Source organism: Pongo abelii, chromosome 11, assembly GCF_028885655.2.
Source record: "Pongo abelii isolate AG06213 chromosome 11, NHGRI_mPonAbe1-v2.0_pri, whole genome shotgun sequence".
Taxonomy (NCBI): domain Eukaryota; kingdom Metazoa; phylum Chordata; class Mammalia; order Primates; family Hominidae; genus Pongo; species Pongo abelii.
This window is the reverse complement of record NC_071996.2, coordinates 81,365,160-81,386,117: the sequence shown is the minus strand read 5'-3', so window position 1 is coordinate 81,386,117 and position 20,958 is coordinate 81,365,160. Positions and strand designations below refer to the sequence as shown.

The 20,958-nt window shown below is 37.7% G+C and overlaps 1 protein-coding gene across 1 annotated transcript in view; it reads left to right on the top strand.

The window, feature by feature from the left end:
- The window catches only part of TTN (titin), a 277,620-nt gene that overhangs the window by 57,898 nt on the left and 198,764 nt on the right, over positions 1 to 20,958 (top strand). Inside the window, exons 47-69 of the mRNA XM_063712900.1 lie at positions 4,749 to 7,529; positions 8,311 to 8,589; positions 10,558 to 11,121; positions 11,643 to 11,924; positions 12,025 to 12,303; positions 12,738 to 13,016; positions 13,113 to 13,391; positions 13,509 to 13,796; positions 13,912 to 14,190; positions 14,283 to 14,564; positions 14,659 to 14,937; positions 15,047 to 15,325; positions 15,427 to 15,705; positions 15,826 to 16,113; positions 16,247 to 16,525; positions 16,671 to 16,952; positions 17,050 to 17,328; positions 17,447 to 17,725; positions 17,838 to 18,116; positions 18,219 to 18,506; positions 18,753 to 19,031; positions 19,245 to 19,526; positions 20,571 to 20,849. Of these exons, the coding sequence (XP_063568970.1) occupies positions 4,749 to 7,529; positions 8,311 to 8,589; positions 10,558 to 11,121; positions 11,643 to 11,924; positions 12,025 to 12,303; positions 12,738 to 13,016; positions 13,113 to 13,391; positions 13,509 to 13,796; positions 13,912 to 14,190; positions 14,283 to 14,564; positions 14,659 to 14,937; positions 15,047 to 15,325; positions 15,427 to 15,705; positions 15,826 to 16,113; positions 16,247 to 16,525; positions 16,671 to 16,952; positions 17,050 to 17,328; positions 17,447 to 17,725; positions 17,838 to 18,116; positions 18,219 to 18,506; positions 18,753 to 19,031; positions 19,245 to 19,526; positions 20,571 to 20,849 (9,243 nt within the window). The remainder of the gene's footprint in view (positions 1 to 4,748; positions 7,530 to 8,310; positions 8,590 to 10,557; positions 11,122 to 11,642; positions 11,925 to 12,024; positions 12,304 to 12,737; positions 13,017 to 13,112; positions 13,392 to 13,508; positions 13,797 to 13,911; positions 14,191 to 14,282; positions 14,565 to 14,658; positions 14,938 to 15,046; positions 15,326 to 15,426; positions 15,706 to 15,825; positions 16,114 to 16,246; positions 16,526 to 16,670; positions 16,953 to 17,049; positions 17,329 to 17,446; positions 17,726 to 17,837; positions 18,117 to 18,218; positions 18,507 to 18,752; positions 19,032 to 19,244; positions 19,527 to 20,570; positions 20,850 to 20,958) is intronic.

The window sequence follows — 20,958 nt, the reverse complement described above, 5'->3', positions numbered from 1 at the left end:
CAAAAAGGAGAAGGGGGAGAGTACATGTGTCATGCTGTAAACATCATAGGGGAAGCAAAGAGCTTTGCAAATGTAGACATAATGCCTCAGGAAGAAAGAGTGGTGGCACTCCCACCTCCAGTAACACATCAGCATGTCATGGAGTTTGATTTGGAACACACCACATCATCAAGAACACCTTCTCCTCAAGAAATTGTCCTGGAAGTTGAATTAAGTGAAAAAGACGTTAAAGAATTTGAGAAGCAGGTGAAAATAGTGACAGTTCCCGAATTTACTCCTGACCATAAAAGTATGATTGTGAGTCTAGATGTTCTTCCATTTAATTTTGTAGATCCAAATATGGATTCAAGGGAGGGAGAAGACAAAGAACTAAAAATTGATTTAGAAGTATTTGAAATGCCTCCTCGCTTTATAATGCCTATTTGTGATTTTAAAATTCCAGAAAATTCAGATGCTGTATTCAAATGTTCAGTCATAGGGATCCCTACTCCCAAAGTTAAGTGGTATAAAGAATATATGTGTATTGAGCCAGATAATATTAAATACGTGATTAGCGAGGAGAAGGGAAGTCACACTCTTAAAATTCGAAATGTCTGTCTTTCTGATAGTGCAACATACAGGTGCAGAGCTGTGAATTGTGTAGGAGACGCTATCTGTCGGGGATTCCTCACCATGGGAGATTCTGAAATATTTGCTATGATAGCAAAGAAAAGCAAAGTGACTTTAAGCAGTTTGACGGAAGAATTGGTCTTAAAGAGCAACTACGCAGACAGTTTTTTTGAATTTCAGGTGGTGGAAGGGCCTCCAAGGTTTATCAAAGGTATTTCTGACTGTTATGCACCAATAGGTACAGCAGCATATTTTCAGTGCTTAGTTCGTGGCTCTCCAAGACCCACGGTTTACTGGTACAAAGATGGAAAATTAGTCCAAGGAAGAAGGTTCAGTGTTGAGGAAAGTGGCACAGGGTTCCACAACCTGTTTATAACAAGCTTAGTAAAGAGTGATGAAGGAGAGTACAGGTGTGTAGCTACAAACAAATCAGGAATGGCTGAGAGCTTTGCAGCACTCACCTTAGCTTAAAATGTAATGTTTTAGTGCCTCAGTAATTATTAGAATTTATCTGAGTGCTTTCATATTTTCCAAATTATATGGATCTAATAAACTTCAAACAGGTCCACCATATTTGAATTCATTTCCTTGGAGACCCCTGAAGAAATAATCTCTATGTAGAAATCTCATCTTTGTAATACATGTAAATATTTTGTTATCTGAACTGTGGAATCACAACTTGTGTCAATCATGCTGTGTAACATCAAACACAATTAAATCTCTCCTTGGCTACCTAATTGTTTGTACTTCTATTTACTCTCATGCCTCCTCCACAAAGTGTTTCATTGGAATGGACTCTCTTTTAGCAGATAAACCATATATGCAAAAGTACAATGTAAAAGTGGAGACCATATCAGATGACCACGCAGACAAATTGGTAAGGGCAAATCTCTCTGCTCCCATTCTAAGTTATTTTTGGAATTGTAACCCCTTTGCATCCAAACCCATGTTTATTTACTTTGACTTAGAATAGGCAAAACAAACAACAAAAACCAGCTTCTCCCAATTGGCAACTAACTCTATAATCTGTTTGACATTTCAATCTTAATATATTAACTTCATCTCTTTAAAAAATATTTTCATTATTAATATTCCTTTTCATAAGTGCTTTAATTCTCCCTGGCTTCAAGGGACCAGTTGTGCTCTTTGTGGGCAGGGTTCACCTAGACATTTGCAGAATAAGCAAATAGATCTTTCCACTTTTGGAGATACCTTATTTTTCTCCGTTTTTGAGATGACATCAAGTGTAAAATGCAGCAATAATTTAGTATTGGCCTGGGGAAAAAAGAGAAACTATCATATTGTGTTTACATATAGATTTTAAAACTGTATTCTGATTTCAGAATCTTTAAAATTAAAAAAAAGGTGGGATATTTTTAGAATTGAGACAATATGGCAATTTGTATTTCAGATTATATATAAATAACAAGATAACAAGCTTTCCTATCAGTTTCACTGAATTTCATCTTTAAAACTAATATAGCTTAATAAGCATTCAATTTTTATTATGATGTTTATGTTTCTAAAGTAACTCTTTAATTTTGTCTTTTAAAATTAAAATAACAGTAAATTAACATACTCCTTAATATCTTGCCTATATACTAATGTGGACCTAAGTCTTCTCATATAAGACTCGACAAATATAAAAAAATTCTGAAAATGAAGGGTAGGACCAAAAGACCTTAGAGATGATCATTCAACAATACAATTCTGTGTTAACCTAATAGTAATTATTCTTAATACAATTTAGAATAAACTTTAATTTTGTAACAAAGGACAAGAGAAAGAATATTACAATGAAAGATAAGTTTTATCTCCCTCCACCTCTTAAATTACTTATTGTTACTTAATGGCTATATTTGTCACCTGCATTAAGCAATATTTAAGTACCATGATCATATTTAAAATGCTAATTTTAATTTGAAATGTAAACACTTAATTTAAATTTAATTTTCAAAAGAATTCATATCCAATTATGTTTATTATGTTTCTTTCATCTATCAATCTTTATTCTCAACATGGGAATTCTCTAACAGCTATCCAAATTAAAGCAGCAATAGAGACAATGTACAGAAAATAGGCAGAGCAGTCAGGCTTCCCCTGCCTCCCTCACAAAAAAAATTTTGAATTATCTGTTTGAGCCACCATAACTCATCAGCATAGATACACTATTGTAGAACAATCATTCCTGTTCCAACCAGTGAGCACACAATATCTGTGATAATAATTATAGACATAATATAATATATCACATCACAAATTCCTGAAATAAAACTAATTCTATAGATTAGGAACTTAGAGATTTATTCTGCACTTAGTCACATAATGGATGTTAAAATTAACGAGAAACTCAGATTGAGGCAAACATGACAAGCATGCTTTACTCAAACATCATACAGCACAGCAACAGTTCAAACCTTGTTTCTTAAAAAAAGAGAAAGAAAAACAGAAAAATGTTTTAATGTCCTACTGGATTTCAGGAAGAGCTGAAAAACACTCTTATTCATATAATAAAGAGGGCTTTGTTTGATTTTGCTCATTAGAATTCTGTAATTCTGTTAGTTTCAAGTACGGTGAACTTGAGTATATGCAGAATAACAGTGACTGAATAAAGAAAAGTAAGCCTTGGCTTACTTTAATTGTCATAGATAATGAAATGGAATTTTTTATTTTCTGACTCAATGGCACATAACATAAAACCCCAAAATATTAATTTCTCTGATTCTGGATAAAGAATTTATTGTATTGCACATAGTTGAGTTTAGACAATTAATAGCTGCTACCACAACATGTAATTTTTAAAACTATGTCTTTCAAGTTTCAGCACATTTGAATTTCATTTACTATCCTTTTTATAGCTAATAATACCATGGCTTGAAGTAAGGGAAAATATTTGAAAATAGTTCAGCATACTAGTGAGTAAGGGTATTTTAACTGTATTCACATTCATTCCCTTTACAGATATTTTGTGATTTCAAGTGAAGGGAAAGGTAACACAAATTATGTATTGTAGATTAAATGCAAAGTTAAGTGATCACCATTAATATGTAAAATTATCAATGGTTTTATGGTTTACTTAAAATAATAAATACCTGAATATGTATTCTGCATGCTATAGATGAGTTTCTCCAGTATTTTTACAGCCAGCAGACACTTGAGTCCTGTGTTCTAATGCTTATACGCTAGAACAGAAAGGAATTAAGGTGTAAGTCTATTTCATGTGATGCAAGTGAAGTCACCAAATAAAATCATAAAACTGCCTTTTGCTAAGGCAATAAAACTACTAATAACAGGCCTGTTCTACATACCTAACAGGTTTAATAAAAAATTGAATTCCTTGTTTAAAATTACATGTCTTTCATCCTGTCATCCAGGATACTGTTTAAAGAGTCTGTGTTATGCACTGCTTTGTTTCTTGCTCAGTGGCTCTGTATAGGTATTCTTATACAATAAAATACAATGAGCTTTTAATATTGGAGTTGTTTTCTCTTATTTTTGATTATCTTATTTTCTTGGCTAATGCCTTATTACAAAGGCTTTGTTCAAGTAATATGGTGATTTACATAGGTGAAAGAAGGCCTGCATTTCTAGAAACTGAAAACAGTGGTTCTCTTACAAATCCAATTTAAACATTTCCTGTAGACTCTTATTTTTAATAATGACTTTAGAGGCAGTAATTAGAACATCAATGGTTTATTTTGGAAATAATCAGTCTTTAACAAAGAAGATTATTCTTAAACTCAAGAAAACTCTTAAATATAAATAACAATTCTGGATCTTTTTAGAAGTTGATTTAAATAATGATGGATTATTATAACTAATTAGCAGTTTTTCAAACTTTAAAATTGGAATTATATCTCAAGAAAAACTCATGAGAGCATTTTTAAAACTTATGAACTCTAACACAGATGAAGTGGATCAAAAATTGCTTTTGTACAGTATCTTTAATTTTGCATAATTTTATATGTTAAGCTAAGAAAAATTTAGAAATGTGCTTTTTGACACATTAATCTTGGAATAATCTAATCATTCCAGGAATAAAGCAGAAGAAGGCCATCAACTGGTGTCTAATTCTTTGATTTCATTTTTATATTAAATAAAATTTTGTAGTAAAATAATAATCATTTTTCCCCATACAGAGTTTTCTAGTTCTTTTCTGTCTGCCGAGGAAGAGGGACTTCATAGCGCTGAACTTCAATTATCTAAAATAAATGAAACACTTGAACTTTTGTCTGAACCTCCAGTTTACTCAACTAAATTTGATTCCAAAAAGGAAGGCACTGTCCCAGTTTTCATCAAAGAAGTGTCAAATGCTGATATAAGCATGGGGGATGTGGCTACACTGTCTGTAACTGTCATTGGCATCCCCAAACCTAAAATTCAGTGGTTCTTTAATGGAGTGCTATTAACCTCTTCTGCTGACTACAAATTTGTTTTTGACGGTGATGATCATAGCCTGATCATTCTGTTCACCAAATTGGAGGATGAGGGAGAGTATACATGTATGGCCAGTAATGACTATGGAAAGACAATATGTAGTGCCTATCTAAAAATTAATTCCAAAGAAGAGGGTCACAAAGACACTGAAACAGAATCAGCAGTGGCGAAATCTCTGGAAAAGCTTGGAGGTCCTTGTCCTCCTCACTTCCTTAAGGAGTTAAAACCAATTCACTGTGCTCAAGGGCTTCCTGCCATCTTTGAGTACACAGTGGTTGGAGAGCCTGCCCCTACTGTTGCATGGTTCAAAGAAAACAAGCAGCTTTGCACCAATGTTTATTACACTATCATTCATAACCCTGATGGCTCTGGAACTTTCATTGTCAATGACCCTCGGAGGGAAGACAGTGGCCTCTATATCTGTAAAGCAGAGAATATGTTGGGTGAGTCCACCTGTGCAGCAGAGCTGCTTGTGCTTCTGGAAGACACAGACATGACTGATACCCCCGGCAAAGCAAAGTCCACACCAGAGGCTCCTGAGGATTTTCCACAGACACCCTTAAAGGGTCCTGCAGTTGAAGCACTTGACTCAGAGCAGGCAATTGCAACATTTGTAAAAGACACCATTTTGAAAGCTGCTTTAATTACAGAAGAAAACCAGCAACTATCTTATGAGCATATTGCTAAAGCCAGTGAATTGAGCAGTCAGCTTCCTTTGGGAGCTCAGGAATTGCAATCCATTTTGGAGCAAGACAAGCCCATTCCTGAAAGCACCAGGGAATTTCTTTGCATCAATGGCAGTATTCCCTTTCAGCCTCTCAAAGAACCATCTCCCAACCTACAGCTGCATATTGTACAGTCCCAGAAAACCTTCTCCAAAGAAGGTATTCTAATGCCTGAAGACCCTGAGACACAGGCGGTTCTATCAGATACCGAGAAGATCTTCCCAAGGGCCATGTCCATAGAACAAATTAATTCATTAACAGTTGAGCCTCTGAAAACTTTATTAGCCGAACCTGAAGGGAATTATCCACAGTCTTCAATAGAACCTCCAATGCATTCTTATCTAACCTCTGTGGCTGAGGAAGTACTTTCACCAAAAGAAAAGACAGTATCTGATGCCAACAAAGAGCAAAGAGTGACTCTTCAAAAGCAAGAGGCACAAAGTGCGCTCATCTTGAGTCAGAGCTTAGCTGAGGGACACGTGGAGAGTCTCCAGAGTCCTGATGTCATGATCTCTCAGGTAAACTATGAGCCCCTAGTCCCTTCAGAACACTCATGCACAGAAGGAGGTAAAATTTTGATAGAAAGTGCAAATCCACTGGAAAATGCAGGGCAAGATTCTGCGGTCAGAATTGAGGAAGGCAAGTCCTTAAGATTTCCACTAGCACTTGAAGAAAAGCAGGTACTGCTCAAAGAAGAGCATTCTGACAACGTGGTGATGCCCCCAGACCAAATCATTGAGTCTAAAAGAGAGCCCGTGGCAATAAAGAAAGTGCAGGAGGTACAGGGAAGGGACATTCTTTCTAAGGAAAGCTTGCTTTCTGGTATTCCAGAAGAGCAGCGATTAAACCTGAAAATTCAAATCCGCAGGGCTTTGCAAGCAGCTGTGGCCAGTGAGCAGCCAGGTCTTTTCTCTGAGTGGCTAAGAAACATTGAAAAGGTGGAGGTCAAGGCCGTAAACATCACCCAAGAGCCCAGACACATCATGTGCATGTACCTTGTTACTTCAGCAAAGTCTGTAACAGAAGAAGTAACCATCATTATTGAAGATGTTGATCCTCAAATGGCTAACCTGAAAATGGAACTTAGGGATGCTTTGTGTGCTATTATATATGAGGAAATAAACATCCTCACAGCTGAGGGTCCTAGAATTCAGCAAGGAGCCAAAACAAGTTTGCAAGAAGAAATGGATTCTTTTTCAGGTTCACAGAAGGTTGAACCCATTACTGAACCAGAAGTTGAATCTAAATATCTAATCTCAACTGAAGAGGTCAGTTATTTTAATGTGCAAAGTCGGGTTAAATATTTGGATGCCACACCTGTCACTAAAGGGATTGCTTCAGCTGTTGTCTCTGACGAAAAACAAGATGAGAGTCTGAAATCATCAGAGGAAAAAGAGGAGTCCTCCTCTGAAAGTGGTACTGAGGAGGTTGCTACAGTAAAGATACAGGAAGCTGAGGGTGGCTTCATCAAAGAGGATGGCCCCATGATACATACACCTTTAGTGGACACTGTTTCTGAGGAAGGTGATATTGTACACCTCACAACATCCATAACAAATGCTAAAGAGGTGAATTGGTATTTTGAGAATAAACTGGTGCCTTCAGATGAAAAGTTCAAGTGTTTACAAGATCAAAATACATATACGCTAGTCATCAACAAAGTAAATACCGAAGACCATCAAGGAGAGTATGTCTGTGAGGCCTTGAATGACAGCGGAAAAACAGCAACTTCAGCCAAACTCACTGTAGTAAAAAGAGGTTGGATTTTAAGGATAAAATAGATCAAGTGCTAACATTCACTGGATTGTAATGATTTAGCTTGCATCACTTAAATTTTCACTTATCTGCCACTTCCAGAATGTAATTTATTTAGAGTAAGAATGAAATCACAGACATAATCATGGTTATGAACTCACCTTTTCCCTTACTGCCCTGTTGGGTGCTATGCTATCATATCCATGGTACTACTTATTTTAAAAATAAAACATATTTTCATATGTTTCATAATACCGATAGATAAGCTTTTAGTTAATTTTCATATGAAGATAACTTTCATAATATGTAATAAAAAGTATCAGTGAACACCTAGCCACTCTGAAATCACCGGTCTCACCCTTAGATTCAAAATAACCATGATTAGTTGTCTGTTTCTTGTTTCTGTTTATTTTTTGCTGTTGTTTCACTTCATCACTTTATTTAGTATATCATGTTTCTTCACATTATTTTCAGTGTTCCCATTTGGCATGGTATATTTAAAGAATATATCATGTTGTTATGCATGTAATCCAGTAGCATCACATTTTTTCACAATTCACTGCAAAGCAATGATTGAATATGGTTTTTTTTTTTTAAAGCTTATTGTCTTCTTTTGCCTTCAATGATCTTTCTCATTTTCCAGTCACTTGCCTTAAACTGCTGTAATCCATCTCACCAATTTCAACTGTTTTACTCCATTAACAGCAACAAAAGTTAGAAGAAAAAGAAAAATGTCATATGCCTGATAAGGAGGCATGTTAATGGACTCTACTTCCCTTTGCAGCTGCCCCAGTGATCAAGAGGAGAATCGAACCCCTGGAAGTAGCACTGGGCCACCTAGCCAAATTCACCTGTGAGATCCAAAGTGCTCCCAACGTCCGGTTCCAGTGGTTTAAAGCTGGCCGAGAAATTTATGAGAGTGACAAGTGTTCTATTCGATCTTCAAAGTATATCTCCAGCCTTGAAATCCTGAGAACCCAGGTGGTTGACTGTGGCGAGTATACATGCAAAGCTTCCAATGAGTATGGCAGTGTCAGCTGTACAGCCACACTAACTGTGACAGGTAAATGCCATACATTGGCACAGATGTTGTCACTTCATTTCATATTGTTGTCCTTTTTGCTTTCTGTACATGTGTGGGAAATGCTTGTATTACCAACTGGAGAGACCAACAACTAAGACGGTAACATGGCTGGTAGGTACTGCAGAGCCTATATGGGATAAGAAATCATTATTTACAGCCACATTTCTACTACTGACCAAAGAAAAAATAATTTATTATTTGAGAACAAAGTTAAGTAATCAAATGAGCTCAGCTTGGCCCTTCATATAAAACATATCAGGACAGTTTGGTGCTACTAAAAAAAAAATAATGTCTCAATGTATTTAAAAATTTTAAATCAAATAAGCAATTAAGAATAGAATTACAAACTTTAAAAAGTCAGTGTCTAAGTCTAAAATTAAATCCTAGTGTAAGACAGGGAGCTAGTATAGGACTGAAAACTAGGATTCTCTCTAGGCATTTTTACTAATTTAAAAAGACGGCTGGGCACGGTGGCTCACGTTTGTAATCCTAGCACTTTGGGAGGCCAAGGCAGGCGGATCACAAGGTCAGGAGATCGAGACCATCCTGGCTAACACCGTGAAACCCCATCTCTACTAAAAATATAAAAAATTACCCAGGCGTGGTGTCACGCACCTGTAGTCCCAGCTACTTGGGAGGCTGAGGCAGGGGAATTGCTTGAAGCCAGGAGGCAGAGGTTGCAGTAAGCCAGGATCGCACCACTGCTCTCCAGCCTGGGCAACATAGCGAGACTCCATCTAAAAAAAAAAAAAAGAAATAAAATAAGACAACTACACAAATATCCTATTCCCAATTTTCTAATTGATACGTAGGGTGACTTTCAAATAGTTAACACTCATCAAATACTTGAATGCCTTCATTAACCAAAATATTAGTAGCAAGCTTTTCCTCCTTCCTTCCTTCCTTCCCTCCTCTCTATCTTTCTGTCTTTCTTTTCTTTCTTTCCCTCTTCCCAAGAGAAAGTATGAGTATGAACTATGGTTTGAGGACAGGGGTAGAGGTGCAGTCAAGCCATACTTGGACTGTCAGGGAAGGCTGTCCCTTGGTCTTCTTTGTCAATGAGAATATCAAGGGGAAGGGCAAATGCAGCACATCTCTTGAATGTGAAAACGATGAGGTTCCCTATAGCTTCCTCTTCTCTACAATCCTTTTACATGATCCTAAGAAAAACCCAGGCCCATGATGACCCAACCAGTGCTTTTCACTCTGGTCAAAATGTCTCCATAAAACCAAGTACATGATATTATTCATACTGATGCGTTTGGAAGTTTCTTTACTCAAATTAGGTCAATTTAGGAATGTAACTAATATTGAAGCTTCAGATAATAAGAGGAAAGGATAAGGAGGATGACTTAAAAAAATTAAAAAGAGAGGTTCTGAAAGTCTGGCTTCAAGATGCAGAATGGAAAGGGGAAGTTGCTGCTATTAAATATTTTTACAAGTTTGAGTTGGCCTAGAGGATGCACTCATAGTTAAGCCATGTAAGAATTTCCAGGCAGTTGACATGAGGGTTAGAAAGACATTACAAAACTATTTCAATCTTCTTATCACTTAATATCCCTACTCTTCAGAAGAGTCAAATACATTTTCTTTATCTTCCTTACATAATCTTCTAATTTGCAGAATTAAAGTATCAGCTCAATAGCTCATCAAATAATTAAACAATCAGCCACTAAAATGGACAAATCTTTAGCAATGTTACCTAATAAAGGAACGCTTGTCTTTTCTTTGATAGAGACAAGTAAAGTGATGTCTTGCTCCTTTATAAAGAACACTCTCATCCCTTTCCTTTGACAATCTTTTGTTCTTATTAACACATTACTCCATTTTAAATTACGGCTCACGTCTATCTAAAGACAACGCATCTTTTCTCTGTCTTGGAATATATAATTACAGCAAGTGCTTTGGTGGGGACTAAATGTAATGCTGGAAAAATTTCTTTTGCAGAGGCATATCCACCAACCTTTCTCTCCAGACCTAAGTCCCTTACGACTTTTGTGGGTAAGGCAGCCAAGTTCATCTGCACAGTGACAGGGACTCCTGTGATAGAAACCATTTGGCAGAAAGATGGTGCTGCACTCTCACCTTCACCTAACCGGAAGATTTCCGACGTAGAAAACAAACACATTTTAGAACTCTCAAACCTTACCATTCAAGATAGAGGAGTTTATTCTTGTAAGGCTTCTAACAAGTTTGGAGCAGACATCTGCCAAGCAGAGTTGATCATCATTGATAAGCCACATTTCATTAAAGAATTAGAGCCTGTGCAGTCCGCTATCAATAAGAAGGTCCACCTTGAGTGCCAAGTAGATGAAGACAGAAAAGTCACAGTTACGTGGAGCAAAGATGGGCAAAAACTCCCCCCAGGGAAAGATTATAAGATCTGTTTTGAAGATAAAATAGCAACACTTGAGATTCCTTTGGCCAAACTGAAAGATTCAGGAACCTATGTCTGTACAGCTTCAAATGAGGCTGGAAGCAGCTCCTGTTCAGCCACAGTCACTGTCAGAGGTAAGAAACGTGTGAATGTATTTTCTAGTCCCTTCTCTGCAAGGAATCCTCGGTAGAAAAACTGTTGGCAAACAATTCAGTCAGTACACTTTGTTATTAAAATAATGTCATTCAGCAAACATTATGGTTTGGGAAAGTCCTGGCATTGTTTGATTTTATTTTTTTAATCCTCTTCAAAGTTCACTTACTTTTGTTCTTTTGAATTGTCTGCTATTAACAAAGCTTGCTTAAAATTTCTTCTAAGAAAAAACTCCAAGTGTCTGGGCAATTCTTAACTATCTTCTTTTATAAAATTCTTCTTTGTGTAGGTAGGCTGTTTATTGTTGTTTTATTTTAAATCAAGAGACTGGGAAAGTGTCTTAGAATGATAGGAACCTATTAAATGCACCACAGCTTTTACAGAAATTTTGTGGAGATATTTTATGTGTGTTGGGTCTCTTTGTTGTATATGTCTACTTTTCTTTTGTGGAGTTTATGTTTCAGATATCTTCTCCTTTTTCTTTTTTGTAAACTTCATGTAGAACCACCATCCTTTGTGAAGAAGGTGGATCCCTCTTATTTAATGCTCCCAGGTGAATCAGCACGCCTCCATTGCAAGCTGAAAGGCTCACCTGTGATCCAGGTTACTTGGTTTAAAAATAACAAAGAACTCAGTGAAAGTAACACAGTCCGAATGTATTTTGTCAATTCTGAGGCTATACTTGATATTACGGATGTAAAAGTTGAAGACAGTGGGAGTTACTCATGTGAAGCAGTGAATGACGTCGGCAGTGATAGCTGCAGTACTGAAATAGTTATCAAAGGTTTGTTCACTGAGTTTCCATCCAGTATTTTTCTGAGAAAAGATTTCCCTTTTAATTACTTATTACCCATTACTTACACAATGCTTTCATGCTTTTGTAGAACCTCCTTCTTTCATCAAAACTCTTGAGCCTGCAGACATAGTGAGAGGAACAAATGCTCTACTTCAGTGTGAAATCTCAGGCACTGGACCATTTGAAATTAGCTGGTTCAAAGACAAGAAACAAATTCGAAGTAGTAAAAAATACAGATTGTTTTCTCAGAAGTCTCTTGTGTGTCTGGAGATCTTTTCGTTTAATAGTGCAGATGTTGGTGAATACGAATGTGTTGTTGCTAATGAAGTCGGCAAGTGTGGCTGCATGGCAACACACTTACTCAAAGGTTAGTGCTTGAAAAACTAATGTCTCTTTAATAATTGTCAAAATAGCTTTCTTACCCCATGGAAGAAAAACTGGTACTTTCTTCTCCTGTCCTATCCTTTAAATTTGTTTTGTCTTGGTTTGACCTGGGACCTTGGGAACAAAGTCAGTAACTTTCACCTGATCTTTTTGCTGAGACTAGTGTAAATATCTATTGTCTGATAACAAAAGGGAATAATAAGCCATTTTGTCAGCTGACAAACATGTATCATCTATGCCTCTGTCTCTTGGATGGAATTATAATTATTCTTAACTTTTATTTCTTCTTCTAATTAACACTATGAAATAGTAGTATTGGGACAAGATAAATAAAATCTTAATAAAACTCTTAAATATAGATGGTGTTGAAAGTGTTTGGGAATTGATATGTTTTATATGCTCTCTTTCCTTAACTAGAACCTCCAACCTTTGTAAAGAAAGTAGATGATTTTATTGCACTAGCAGGACAAACCGTTACCCTGCAAGCTGCTGTGAGAGGGTCAGAGCCCATTTCTGTCACATGGATGAAAGGACAAGAGGTCATCAGAGAAGACGGAAAAATCAAAATGAGCTTTTCCAATGGTGTTGCAGTCTTGATACTCCCTGATGTTCAGATTAGTTTTGGAGGCAAATACACGTGCCTGGCTGAAAATGAAGCTGGAAGCCAAACATCTATTGGGGAATTAATAGTTAAAGGTTTGTGTAGGAACATTTAAACCTGAAATTGCTATTTAGAATTAAAGTGAAACCCTAATAAGCATTTAGGGTCCTAACTATTTCATACCATTGTAGAACCTGCCAAAATCATTGAGCGAGCAGAACTGATCCAGGTGACAGCAGGAGATCCCGCCACACTGGAGTACACAGTGGCAGGCACGCCAGAACTGAAGCCCAAATGGTACAAAGATGGGAGACCCTTGGTCGCCAGTAAAAAATACCGAATAAGTTTTAAAAACAATGTTGCCCAGCTCAAATTTTATTCAGCTGAGCTGCACGACAGTGGCCAATACACATTTGAGATTTCCAATGAAGTGGGCAGCAGCTCCTGTGAGACTACATTCACTGTATTAGGTTAGTATTTTTAGAAAATGATGCTACGTATGCATTTGAAACCCAACAAATGGCCTAAAGTCAATCACTGAGCACTTTTCTATATTGACCTTTTCTCCCTTCTTGTGCCACACACAGATCGAGACATTGCTCCATTTTTTACCAAACCCTTGCGCAACATGGATAGTGTTGTTAATGGTACCTGCAGACTGGACTGCAAAATTGCAGGCTCCCTCCCCATGAGGGTGTCCTGGTTTAAGGATGGCAAAGAAATATCTGCTTCTGACAGATACAGGATAGCATTTGTGGAAGGCACAGCCTCTTTGGAGATCATCAGAGTAGACATGAATGATGCAGGGAATTTCACTTGTCGAGCCACAAATTCCGTGGGAAGCAAAGACAGCAGTGGAGCCCTGATTGTGCAAGGTTGGCTGGAGACTTTGCATTTTATCCTTATTAAAGATTATGTTCAAATTGAGTCATCTTCCCTTAGATCAGACCTCTTAACTCTTTGAAATTCTTTCTTATACCCCTTCTTCAGAACCACCCAGTTTTGTAACTAAACCCGGCTCAAAGGATGTTCTGCCTGGCTCAGCAGTCTGCCTGAAGAGCACTTTCCAAGGATCTACTCCTCTCACAATCAGATGGTTTAAGGGCAACAAAGAGCTGGTTTCTGGTGGAAGCTGCTATATTACCAAAGAAGCTTTAGAGAGTTCCCTGGAACTCTATTTAGTAAAAACCTCTGATTCGGGCACATACACATGTAAAGTCAGCAATGTCGCTGGAGGGGTGGAATGCAGTGCAAACTTGTTTGTAAAAGGTTTGCATTGTTTTCTTGACATCTTTGTGTTAACCTTGTTATAAATTCTTTCCTCTTTCTCACATTTCTTAATAACTTCCTTCCTTCCACAGAACCTGCCACATTTGTTGAAAAGTTAGAGCCATCACAGCTGTTAAAGAAGGGAGATGCCACCCAGCTAGCCTGCAAAGTAACTGGTACCCCTCCAATTAAAATAACATGGTTTGCAAATGATAGAGAAATTAAGGAGAGCAGCAAACACAGAATGTCTTTTGTGGAGTCTACTGCAGTTCTAAGACTGACAGATGTTGGCATCGAAGACAGTGGTGAATATATGTGTGAGGCCCAAAATGAGGCTGGCAGTGACCACTGCAGTAGCATTGTAATAGTCAAAGGTTTGTGTTCACTTTGCCTCTTGTGTTGCCAAAGTTATGGCCCATGGCACAGACCCCTCCTCCCTTAATGCAAATCATTCCTTTTTTACTGTAGAGTCACCTTATTTTACCAAGGAATTTAAGCCAATTGAAGTCTTAAAGGAGTACGATGTCATGTTGCTGGCTGAGGTGGCAGGCACTCCTCCCTTTGAGATCACTTGGTTCAAAGACAACACAATCCTACGAAGTGGTAGAAAGTATAAGACCTTCATTCAGAATCATCTGGTTAGCCTGCAGATTCTCAAGTTTGTAGCTGCAGATGCTGGCGAATACCAGTGTCGGGTGACCAATGAGGTGGGCAGCAGCATCTGCAGTGCCAGGGTGACTTTAAGAGGTTAGTGTTGGTTCCAGTGATGGACTGGCTTTTCTGAAGAGCCAATTCTTTTTTTTTAGCCACTTTTGCTATAGGGATAATATTGATTGAGAATTCATTCTTCTGTTAGAACCCCCATCCTTCATAAAGAAGATCGAGAGTACCAGCTCCCTCCGAGGAGGCACAGCTGCCTTCCAGGCCACTCTGAAGGGCTCCTTGCCAATTACGGTGACTTGGCTAAAAGACAACGATGAAATCACTGAAGACGATAATATAAGAATGACCTTTGAGAACAATGTGGCCAGTTTGTACCTCAGTGGCATTGAAGTCAAGCATGATGGGAAATATGTCTGTCAGGCCAAAAATGATGCAGGAATACAAAGATGTTCTGCATTATTCTCAGTAAAAGGTTGGTTCAGAAAGTTTGCCTTGGGTTTGAGGAAGAAATGCAGATGTAAGCCTTTCAGCAGGGTAATGCACAACCCACATCTATCCTTTTGTTTTCTACAGAACCTGCAACAATCACCGAGGAAGCTGTGTCTATAGATGTCACCCAAGGAGACCCAGCCACTTTGCAGGTTAAATTTTCAGGGACTAAGGAGATTACAGCCAAATGGTTTAAAGATGGCCAAGAACTGACCCTGGGCTCAAAATATAAAATCAGTGTCACTGATACAGTCTCAATACTGAAGATTATTTCTACAGAAAAGAAAGATAGTGGAGAATATACTTTCGAGGTCCAAAATGATGTTGGGAGGAGCAGCTGCAAGGCTAGAATTAATGTATTAGGTTGGTATTGTTCTTCTATAGAGAGGATTGGGCCTTTCCATGCTCCTTCTTCCCTTAAAATTAAAAAAAAAATTAGTAGATTGACCTTTTTTTGTTGTTGTTTGCTTTTTCATTAAATAGATCTTATCATACCTCCTTCATTCACCAAAAAGCTGAAGAAAATGGACAGCATTAAAGGTTCTTTCATTGACTTAGAATGTATAGTGGCTGGGTCACATCCCATAAGCATCCAGTGGTTCAAAGATGACCAAGAAATATCAGCTAGTGAAAAGTACAAATTCTCTTTTCATGACAATACTGCCTTCTTGGAAATCAGCCAGCTGGAAGGTACAGACAGTGGGACATACACTTGTTCTGCCACAAATAAGGCAGGGCACAACCAGTGCAGTGGGCATCTGACAGTCAAAGGTTGGCAAATTTTATTTCCACTTATCAAGAATTTACAAAATATTTTTGTTTCATTTCTCAATTTTTACCATTATTGCTAAGTTATAAAATAAAACTTCCTCTTTTCTTTTGCTTCTTTTTTCTTTCACCTCAGAACCCCCTTACTTTGTGGAAAAGCCACAGTCACAAGATGTCAATCCCAACACAAGGGTACAGTTAAAGGCTCTTGTGGGTGGCACTGCACCCATGACAATAAAGTGGTTTAAAGATAACAAAGAGTTACACTCAGGAGCAGCCCGCTCAGTTTGGAAGGATGACACCTCTACCATTCTAGAGCTCTTTGCAGCCAAAGCTACCGATTCTGGAACCTACATTTGCCAACTAAGCAATGATGTTGGCACAGCAACCAGTAAAGCCACTCTCTTTGTAAAAGGTCTGGTCTCTACATCTCCTCACTTTCTTGCTTGTCTAGGTTTTCTTGCCTGGGGGTGGGGGTGGGGGAATGCTTAAGAAAGCAGTTTTGCCCAGTGACCTGTTTTTAAAAATATTCAACATCACAATTCTTTTTCCATCTTTAGAACCTCCTCAATTCATTAAGAAGCCCAGTCCAGTCTTAGTGCTGAGGAATGGACAGTCAACAACATTTGAATGCCAAATAACAGGCACTCCTGAAATCCGAGTGTCTTGGTATCTAGACGGGAATGAAATAACAGCCATTCAGAAACACGGCATTTCCTTCATTGATGGTTTAGCCACTTTCCAGATTTCTGGTGCCAGGGTAGAAAATAGTGGGACTTATGTCTGTGAAGCTCGAAATGACGCAGGCACGGCGAGCTGCAGCATTGAACTCAAAGTGAAAGGTTCGTGAATGGAATCTATTCTCCATTTTGGCTGTGCTGCCTGATAAGTTTGGGGTCTTCCCTTGAGTAAGCTACTGTCTTCCTTTTGAATCTTTAGAACCCCCCACCTTTATCAGAGAGCTGAAGCCTGTGGAGGTAGTAAAAGATAGTGACGTGGAGCTGGAGTGTGAAGTTATGGGAACACCTCCGTTTGAAGTCACTTGGCTGAAGAATAACAGGGAAATTCGAAGCAGCAAAAAATACACATTGACCGACAGAGTGTCTGTGTTTAACCTCCATATAACAAAGTGTGACCCTTCAGACACTGGGGAATACCAGTGCATTGTATCCAATGAAGGCGGCAGCTGCTCATGCAGTACTAGAGTTGCCCTGAAAGGTCAGTTATACAAGAAGCAGCCTACCAAATAAAAATTCTGTAACGCTTTTAAATCTTATCATTATGGGTAGGAGTTACAATATGTTTCTTCTTTTCACACTCTCTTATTTAATCACAGAACCACCATCGTTCATTAAGAAGATAGAAAATATGACTACTGTTTTGAAAAGTTCTGCCACCTTTCAGAGTACCGTGGCAGGTTCTCCTCCTATTTCTATAACCTGGCTAAAGGATGATCAGATTCTTGATGAAGATGATAATGTCTATATTTCATTTGTGGACAGTGTGGCCACACTTCAAATCAGAAGTGTGGATAATGGACACAGTGGGAGATATACGTGTCAAGCCAAGAATGAGTCAGGAGTTGAGAGGTGTTATGCTTTCCTTTTAGTACAAGGTTTGTAAGCTATTCTCTTTCAAAGATAGTCTATAGAGACAGTTTCATGAGCAGACATTATTTCTAGTGGAGTTACCAATGTAACTCATCCACATTTTCATTTTTACTACAGAACCAGCTCAAATCATAGAGAAAGCTAAATCAGTTGATGTTACGGAGAAAGATCCCATGACCTTGGAATGTGTTGTGGCCGGAACACCAGAACTCAAAGTGAAATGGCTTAAAGATGGGAAACAAATAGTTCCCAGTAGATACTTTTCAATGAGTTTTGAAAATAACGTGGCCAGTTTTAGAATTCAGTCAGTAATGAAGCAGGACAGCGGTCAGTACACTTTCAAGGTGGAAAATGACTTCGGAAGCAGTAGCTGTGATGCCTACCTAAGAGTGCTAGGTTTGTATCTTCACCCCAGTCAGCTTCCCTTATTTATAGTATGTCCTTTGTAAACAAATAGCAAGAGATTAATGGATGTGTTTTGCTGTTTGCATTGGACAGATCAAAATATTCCTCCATCATTCACCAAAAAATTAACCAAAATGGATAAAGTTCTGGGCTCTTCTATTCATATGGAGTGCAAGGTGTCTGGTTCACTTCCCATTAGTGCTCAGTGGTTTAAGGATGGAAAAGAAATATCGACAAGTGCAAAATACAGACTTGTGTGCCATGAGAGATCTGTGTCTCTGGAAGTTAATAATCTGGAATTAGAAGATACTGCAAATTACACATGCAAAGTGTCAAATGTAGCAGGAGATGATGCATGCAGTGGCATCTTAACTGTGAAAGGTTAGAATTTCTTTACCTCTTCTTGATTCTTCCTTGTGAGTGCTTCTTAAATGTATCACTCTTACCTTTGTATCCTTTAGAGCTAAAATCTCTATGATTCTGGTTCTTTAGACACATATTCATTGTGTTCAAGAAATATTCAGCCATTGCCTCTTTTAAAGAGTGTTTTCTTAAATGTCCATAAAACTGTCACAATAATTCAACTGCAAGCAATTTAATTAAATATATCTCTCTTAAAATCTATAGAACCACCAAGCTTCCTAGTGAAACCTGGGCGACAACAAGCCATACCTGATTCTACAGTGGAATTTAAGGCAATACTGAAAGGAACACCACCATTTAAAATAAAATGGTTTAAGGATGATGTGGAACTTGTCTCAGGTCCTAAATGTTTCATTGGCTTGGAAGGGTCGACTAGCTTCTTAAATCTCTACTCAGTGGATGCTTCTAAGACTGGACAGTATACTTGCCATGTTACCAATGATGTTGGTAGCGACTCTTGTACTACGATGTTGCTTGTGACAGGTGTGCAAATTTGATTCCTTTATGTTTCTGTCTGACTGTGTCTTTGGTTCTCTGTATTCAGTTACAATGTCTCTAAACAATCAAGAAAGTAGTATTCTTTCTAACATAGTAAACAGTATTTGCTCATGTTTTTCTCTTCCCTATATACTATCTAATTTAACTATTGTTATTTATTTCTGTTCCCTCATACTCTCCTCTTTCCTGACTCTTTAGAACCACCAAAGTTTGTAAAGAAATTAGAAGCATCCAAAATTGTGAAAGCAGGTGACTCTTCACGACTTGAATGCAAGATAGCTGGATCCCCAGAAATCAGAGTTGTGTGGTTCCGAAATGAACATGAACTTCCAGCCAGTGATAAGTACAGAATGACTTTCATTGACTCAGTGGCCGTCATACAGATGAACAATCTCAGTACTGAGGACAGTGGAGATTTCATTTGTGAGGCTCAGAATCCCGCTGGCAGCACAAGCTGCAGTACCAAGGTTATAGTAAAAGGTAGACATCTTGTTCTTGTGTTTCTCATTAAATGAAAACCATCTTCCCCCCTGGGTATTATAGCTCTTTATTCATTTACTATCATTTTAGTTTCCATTTGAGATCATAGAATATTTTTCTGAGCTAGTATTATTTCCCTTTTTAGATATTTTTCCTTCTTGAATTTTGCTTACATGTAACTAGTCATTATGAAATATTTTTGATATTCCAGTGTCATCATTCTGATTACCTCAACACATTTGCCAAACATCAAACGTGATGTTTCAAAACTGCACAAAAAAATGAAGTAGGCATTTTAAAATTAGTCTTTTGCCTTCAATCAACTTACAGATATATCATTCTCACTATAATCTATATCATTAACAACAAGCACTTTTACTATATCTATGCAAAGTGAAAGCAATACAGGTTTTAAACTTATGTTTAAAACACGGCAATCATATTTTTTCCTTCTCTCTCAAGGATCACTTCCTATCCTTTAAAAATTATGTGACTATACCTTGGTACAAATAGTATCTGTATTTTTTTGCTGCAATTTTCAAGTGCTTTTTTTTTTTGTCACAAAGGCCAAGTTTGTCTTGTTTTAAGACAATTATTGCAGTAATAATTTGCTGAAATGGAAGACTTAGATCACAGATGTTGTGATGACTTCCCAGTGTCTGTTATAGAACATATACAAAAAAAATCATCCTTGAAATTAGAATTCCATACTTCATGCGAATCATTATTTATTGCTATACTTGCTTGTTTACAATTTTTGTATCAATCTTTGTAGCCTAAGATACATCAGTAAGGTGGAGTAGACAGAATGTTGAACTGTTCAGTAATGACATCTAGGATCTATCTAGGTTCTCTGCCCATCTAGCTGGTTATCTTGTGAAGGCGAATGGCTTCTGAGGCTGTTATCCCATGAGAGTGTTAGTGCTGGACTCTACTTACCCATTAGAATATCTTAAACCTTTCTTCCAATTTAAAGACAAGTAAAACACTTGCATTCTGTGAAATTCAGTAGCCCAATTCATGAGAAATTCTTGTTTTTTACAGAGCCACCTGTTTTTAGCAGCTTCCCTCCTGTAGTAGAAACCCTTAAAAATGCTGAAGTCAGTCTTGAATGTGAACTTTCGGGAACACCACCGTTTGAGGTGGTATGGTACAAAGACAAGCGGCAACTCAGAAGCAGCAAGAAATACAAGATTGCATCCAAAAACTTCCACACAAGTATTCACATTCTCAATGTGGACACTTCAGACATCGGTGAATACCACTGCAAAGCACAGAATGAAGTGGGAAGTGATACTTGTGTTTGTACTGTAAAATTGAAAGGTAAATATAGTTCATCCACATGGCAGAAATGTGCAAAATCCTATTTTTTTCACTCTCGCATGATCTGGACAATCTTTTCAAAAATTTCCATCCATCTTTTCCTGTTCAG